General features: G+C 39.0%; 1 protein-coding gene across 2 annotated transcripts in view; it reads right to left on the reverse strand.

The window, feature by feature from the left end:
• Positions 1-1,267: 1,267 nt before the first annotated feature.
• ano5b (anoctamin 5b) overlaps positions 1,268-7,201 on the reverse strand; it is a 24,324-nt gene continuing 18,390 nt past the window's right edge. For both annotated transcript variants that reach the window (XM_029455681.1, XM_029455671.1), the window contains 9 exons: positions 7,154-7,201; positions 6,639-6,864; positions 6,312-6,490; positions 6,106-6,203; positions 4,975-5,105; positions 4,626-4,831; positions 4,259-4,446; positions 3,431-3,536; positions 1,268-3,336 (listed from right to left, as the gene is read on the reverse strand). The exon at positions 7,154-7,201 is cut by the window's right edge and continues 27 nt beyond it. In XM_029455681.1, the coding sequence (XP_029311541.1) occupies positions 3,112-3,336; positions 3,431-3,536; positions 4,259-4,446; positions 4,626-4,831; positions 4,975-5,105; positions 6,106-6,203; positions 6,312-6,490; positions 6,639-6,864; positions 7,154-7,201 (1,407 nt within the window). In that variant the 3' untranslated portion in view covers positions 1,268-3,111. The remainder of the gene's footprint in view (positions 3,337-3,430; positions 3,537-4,258; positions 4,447-4,625; positions 4,832-4,974; positions 5,106-6,105; positions 6,204-6,311; positions 6,491-6,638; positions 6,865-7,153) is intronic.

Genomic DNA, 7,201 nt, shown 5'->3' on the forward strand with positions numbered 1-7,201 from the left:
GGCACGTGTATTGACAAGAACAAGGAAATGGGATCATATTACTCCTGTATTAGCTGCTCTGCACTGGCTCCCGGTAAAATACAGAATAGAATTCAAAATCCTTCTCCTGATTTACAAAGCAATTAATGGTCAGGCTCCAGCATATCTTAAAGATCTCATAGTACCTTATAAACCAACTAGAGCATTGCACTCCCAGACTGCAGGGTTACTTGTAGTTCCTTGAGTCTATAAGAGTACAATGGGAGCCAGAGCCTTCAGCTATCAAGCTCCTCTCCAGTGGAACCAGCTTCCAGTTTGTGTTCGGGAGGCAGACACACTCTCCACATTTAATAGCAGGCTAAAGACTTTCCTTTTTGATAAAGCTTATAGTTAGGGCTGGCTCAGGTTTGCCTTGGATCAGCCCCTAGTTATGCTGCTATAGACTTAGACTGCCGGGGGACACCTCCCTGCTCTCCTCCTTCTCTTCCTCTCTCCTCCCCTCCCTCTCTTCTCCCTCTCTATCTGTATGCATTTATGTAAATGTATGTTACTAACTCATCATCCGGGGTATCAGCCCGGAGTGTCTGTCTCTCATGTGGCAGGTTGCCACTGATAAAGTTTACGTCAGGATCATGAATCGTGGCTGCGCCTGCTGCCCTGGTCCTGCTGCACACCGGGAAGCCTTTTTGACATTTTCCTGGATTCATCCAAACTTTCTCTTTTTCAACACAACATCATTTCTGTCAAATGTTGTATTTGTACTATGTTGTTTATCCTGTACACCCGACATCTATTGCACGTCTGTCCGTCCTGGGAGAGGGATCCCTCCTCAGTTGCTCTCCCTGAGGTTTCTTCCATTTTTCCCCCTTTAATTAAGGGGTTTCTTTTAGGAAGTTTTTCCTTGTGCGATGTGAGGGTCTAAGGACAGAGGGTGTTGTAACCTGTACAGTCTGTAAAGCACACTGAGACAAATGTATAATTTGTGATATTGGGCTATATAAATCAATTTGATTTGACTTGACACTTAACCCTGAGTTGCTCCAGGGAGACTGTCCCTGTAGCTAGTTCACTTTAAGTCGCTCTGGATAAGAGCGTCTGCTAAATGACCTGTAATGTAATGTAAAAAAAAACATATGAGACCCTAATTATTATTCAAATAGTTTTTATACGTCTTAAGTTAAGGGGAAGCTCCATGGTATAAGCCTTTCACAACTGTTTTATTGTAATTTCTCTTATCTGCTTTTATGTTGTTGTATATGCAATGTGCGAATAAAACTCATACTCAAACTAGGTATTTATCAATTTATTGTGAATATTAACAGCTTAACTGCATTTCTGTACAATAGGCTAAAGTGAATTTAGAATAGAAAGACGGAATATGTACAGCAGTTCATGCACATCAAGCCAGAGAAAACAGCTATTTTGCAATGACAAATTATATGGTTTTGAATTAAGTTAGAAAACTTTCTCATTACAAAAGCATACAAAAACAAGTAAGCACAGAGGTTTAAGGCATTTGTTTGTTGGAAAATACATCATGCAGAATTGAGGATCACCACATATCTGATATCTGCATATTGTATCAACATGTTCAACAAATTTGAGCAGATATTTAATCCTGAGATGCACGTTAGTCAGGCTTAGTTTTTGAGTGTCAAATATAATTTGCTGATAGCTGAAATCACAACTGCAACATTTACAAAGAGGTTTCAATATAAACAAAGAAAAACCTGTTAAAATTAAAAAGTAATACTGTATCTCTTAAATTACTAATCTACTGTAAAGAAATATAATCTCAGAAGTGTTTTTATGTCTCTGGTCCCTTGACAAAGTAATAATTCATAGCATAAAATATTCTTGAAGAACTGTCTGAACAACACGGCTTGATGGTCATTTATGAGGTGATAAAGAGTACAAAACAAATACAAATAAAATTTATTAAATAGATCTTTAAAAGAGGATTATGAAGTAAATCTAAATTCAAAATCCTCAGGCTACAGAGCAGAAGCGGATCAATAAATGAATTGTATTACAACACATATAAATAGATTGTATATTATTTATAGCTACAGCAACACTTAGTAACCAGAAAGTATGAACTGGTTACTAAAAGTCATTAATTACATTTATTTTCACTGAATTCCTCACTCACATTGGACCCTACCAGGGAACAAGAAGTTCTTCTCCTTTCTGTTCATCTCTGAAATGAAGGGTAACATTTTGTTACTCTTAGTAAAAATCTTATAATTGGTCCCGCAGCAAGTTGGAAATACATTTGGAAGATGAGACATGAGGCTGAAACTTCTGTCTCACCATATTACTAATGCAGGGTGTAATGATACACACTTTCGATTGTTACAGGATCACTGCAGTATGATGGAGGTAATTGGTTTTCCAATGCAGTTTTCAAAACTGACAATCTCATAGCCCAGCTATAGATCAGGGGAAATGAACACTATGTAGCTACCAATTAAAGTAACATTTGTAATCTACCTTCATAGCTAAATGAAAAAAAAAGAATATGTGATGTATAAAATATACCCCTAAAATGATATGAGTTATTTTTTAACCACAAACGTGATTTAAAATTAACACTTTTTAACATTGACTTCTTTTCTAAACAGTTGAGCCCTTCATCTTGTTTTCTTATCAGAAGAATCACATGCAGACATTTAAATTATTGATATAATATCCAAGTCTTTAAAGGGTAATTACACTGTGTCACATTCACATTTTCAACACCACAAACTTGGACTTTGACAGCACAAACAAATGACAAGAGACAAATTATTTCATGACAAATGGAGAGTTTGAAGGCATTACATTGGGAATGATGCAAGCTGCAGTTACAATCTTTTTTGCCTTTTGCTGTTGTTTTCAAACTTTCTTTATATGGCACAGGAATGTTTCATCCACTCTAAGAAACTGATTTTAAGCAAAGTGAAATGTTGCATTTTATTTCCTTCTGATGCCTCTACGCAGATCCTAATATAGGAGTCCATTCAGCAAGAAAAGATTATAGCGTTTTTGTCGTAAAGACAGAAGCTGAGTATATGGAAACTCTCAGTGAGGAGAAAACTCCCATACATGTCCATTTATGGCTCGGTTAGTTGAGAGGTGTGAAGCAGGAAGCTACAGGCACTCAGACAACACTTCATGTTTGTCTGACGTCGAGGATAATTCTGACTGTTGCTCTGTGATGAAACTGGCACTCATCTGGATTTTGACACTCTCCACCTCATAGTTATGCAGGTACTCTTGGATCAGGTAGCGCTCTCGTTTGAACCGAGCCTTCACAACTGACGGGACGTCCGGGATCATCCACGCCACAAAGAACTTCACCACAAAGACCACGTGCTGCGGACGAAGAATTATCACACGGTCAAGATACAGTATGATCATTTAATTCTGAACATTTCATTCTTTAAATGAGGAGTGAGAACAAGCTTACTTCCATGATAATAATGAAGGCCATTTTGGCTGCCAGAATGTGCCAGAACTGCATGGTGTGAGTATACTCCTTGTCGTGGCCTGGAGGGTAACGATAGTCACGGTATCTGAACAAAAACAACATCATACAGTCAGTAATGATTCATTAATGTAATCATTAAACAAAATGTGCTGGTACTAGTACCCATTAGTAAATATAGATATGTATGTTAAAGAAATCCAATGATCTGATTTCTCCAACAACAGTCACAAACACTTATAATATTTCTACAATTAAAGCAAAAGGGATTCGTTCAGATGATAAGTTGCACCTTTCTGGCCAATAATGAACATACTGTCATACAAAACTTCAACATTGACTTACGTTATAACCACATAAAGTTAATATAGCTAACATGTTAACAAATATTTACTTATTTACACGTCCAGCAAACACAGAGCAGCAATAGTAATAATTTGGAGTTGTGTTTCTCAAATTGTAGTCCAATATTCACTTTTAGCTTTGTTCTTTTAACTCCTGAGGATAATATCTGACTCACCAGCTAGTCACTAACATTGTGTGTCTGTTTGTTTATCATAGTGTACAGTGGATTCATCAGAGCATCAACTTTATCAACTGCCTGATGCGGCTGGAAACAACACTGTGAGACACGTGAGAATGAATCAAAACAGTAATCTGGCAGGCTATAAAACTAAAACAATGAGCTAAAAGAGCTCCATAGTGCTGAGGGGAATTACAGAGTCTGTGTATTTTGTCACAAGGAGAGACCCTGAACAGTTGTTCATATAAAAACATTGATATTGATACAAGCTCTTTAAGCTCTAATACCTGCAGGTGGCAGTCGAGTTATCAAACCAGTTGACTCGCTCCTCTGGCATGTTGTCATCAGGTATGTGAGAGATGTTGTATATCGAAAGGCTGTTGTTAACGTAGCCAGTCATGCTGGCATCTTTACCGTAAGCATACAGGAAGACCATACGGGGGATCATGTCTGAGGTGAAGGCCATTATGAAAGCCTGGGATAGAAGAGAGCACAAAAGGCTTTGAAATAAATGTTTTCGTCTGCAGTGAAATAGCTGCAAAAATGCTGAAAGCCCATTAATCATACATGAAAATATAGAAACGAGCACAAACTAGACAAAAAAACCTCACTGAATGTTGAAAATGTTGTCTCTTCTACACATACAACACTCACGTTGGTAACAACAGACAAAATGGCTACTGCGTTGAGGATTTCCTGCCACGCTCCAATGTTTCGGGCCTTGGACGCCACCGGTCGTCTGAACTGGGTGGTGAACTTCCAGGAGTCCACCCTGATCTCCAGGATGTTGTTGAACAGAGCCAGTAGCGGAGCCAAGGGGAAAGAGGCCACAAACAAAGTGATGAAACCAAACTGGACCACTGAAAAGACAGGCAGAGCAGACAGTTAGTGATACAAAAAAGACAACAGTGAAAAACAGGCAAATGTAATTAAATAATGGAAAATAAGACAGCTGTGCAGATATGATCTCTTTATTGTAAACAAGATCAGTGAAGTATCGTACCCATCTCCAGATACTCATAAAACAATCCCAGCTGGCTGAAGTTCAGCAGGACGTGGTCCTGCTCCCAGCGGCTGTAATGGTTCGCAGGATGGTGCCGACCCTTTCTGCTACTCCACCAGTTACGGATCAACCTGTCATGAAGCCCACGAAGAAGAGACAGACGTCAAACTGCTGAGACCACAAAGCCAACAAGACATTTCCAGAGAGACATGACAGTAACTCCATCAGCACAGCAATAATTATAGTTGTACTCTTCAAGTCTGGAAAAGAAAACAAGATCAATGTGTTGTGCACACAAGGTACGTACATATGTGATGGGAAAAAGTTGTTTGCGACGGCTACTCAGCATTTTTTATTCTATATCTTCTTAATTATATCTAATTCTTCTATTAAATAGCTCCTCATAACTTTCAGGTCCCCGCTTGTTTTATAGGCATTTGGCAAAGTGATTATTTTCACCTGAAGCTATCAACAAACTCAATAATACATACTGTACACCAAAAGGTTTGAATTGGTCATAAATGTGCCTGTTAAACTGTAATTTGTTGCCATCAGTGAAGTCTTTTGTCAAATCTGTTAAACATTTAGGATTCAGCTTGGCTTATAATGTTTGCTTCTTCCAAACTTTGAGGCACTTTCTTGGCAATACCTAAACATTCACCTCAGCTGTAAATCTTCCCCCATGACCATGTAATAGATCATGGGTAAAGTTAGACATGGTCTAAATCTGCGTACCTTTTCTTTCTCTAAGCATATTCTTTTAAATCCCTATTCGTGGGTTAGACATTAAGAAATAAAAAATAAACACTTAATTTACTGAATTTCTTTCCATTTTGATGTGGATGTGTGCATATGAAGTGGGCAAGCTATATAGTGGAAACATATATTTATTGAGTGTAAATCTTCTTGCATCCACTTGATGATAACTTGCGCAGACTACATATTGATCTTGTAAAAAAATATAAAATGAATGCACTAGAAATTGCCAAAACGCAAGCTTTTAAATAAAAACCTTAACTGAAAATCTGTCTCTTGTTGTTGCTATTTGCTCAGATGGCACTGAATAAGTGACATAGGTGAATAATTAAGTGGTGAAAAGTGGGTGGAGGACAAAGACTCGAGAGGACTCACGGCAGCAGAGCTTCCTGAATGTTCCCCCACAGTTGTTTTCCTGACATCACGATCACCAGCTGTGTGGTCAGCTCTATCAGACAGCCTCCAGGGTCACACTGGGACAGAAAGATGTTTTTAGTTTACAGAACACATTTTTATTTGATGCATTTCCTGTTGGCAGCACCAGATTAAATCAATATTGTATAAAGTGCAAGAAAACTCACCTCCTCATTCCTCAGTTTGCTCGATTTGCCAAACATATATGCGTAGTCGCCAGGATGACCGACAAACTTGCCTTTAAAGAAGGCCACGTAGAAGCATGAAGAGTAGTAATTGACAAACTGGAAGAGGAACATCTTCATGGTCAACCTGTTCTCATACTCCAGGTGGGTCTTTGGGATTTCTGCAGGAAGCAAACACCATATAGTAAATCAGTGTAGAAATTTGAAATGAAAAGACAAAATGATGACCCCATTGTAACGCTCCTGTCATGTGTGTTTAGGTTCTCAGCTTTGCTTTGAGTCAGGAAATGTCAGATAAAATCTCCTTACCCATGTCAGTGATCCAAACAGCCACCCTCTCATAAAAGAAGTTGAGGATCATGATGATGACAAAGTTGATGCAGGAGGCAGTGACAGAAGTCGCTAGCTGTGGAGTGATGAACCTGCCCACCACCTGGATCTTCCTCATAGGGTCTTTAATGATACTTGCAAATGCAGCATACACGGCAAGCCTGTACGCTATGACCCCAATAATACAGGCCACTATCAGAGAAATCTGTGGGGAGCACACACACACACACACACACACACACACACACACACACACACACACACACACACACACAAACACACACACACACACACACACACACACACAAACACACACACACACACACACACACACACACACACACACACACACACACACACACACACACACACACACACGTAAAGTTATTGACAGTATGAGACTAGGCAAGGGAACATACTCACAATGTATTGTTCTAAATAGCAAACACACGTGCATAGACAAACACACACGACAGAGCTAAATATTCACTTACCCAGAATATAACAGTGGCAGCCGAGAGGCAGAAGCGAGCACACTTGCT

The sequence above is a fragment of the Cottoperca gobio genome, chromosome 3, assembly GCF_900634415.1.
Source record: "Cottoperca gobio chromosome 3, fCotGob3.1, whole genome shotgun sequence".
NCBI classification, from domain to species: domain Eukaryota; kingdom Metazoa; phylum Chordata; class Actinopteri; order Perciformes; family Bovichtidae; genus Cottoperca; species Cottoperca gobio.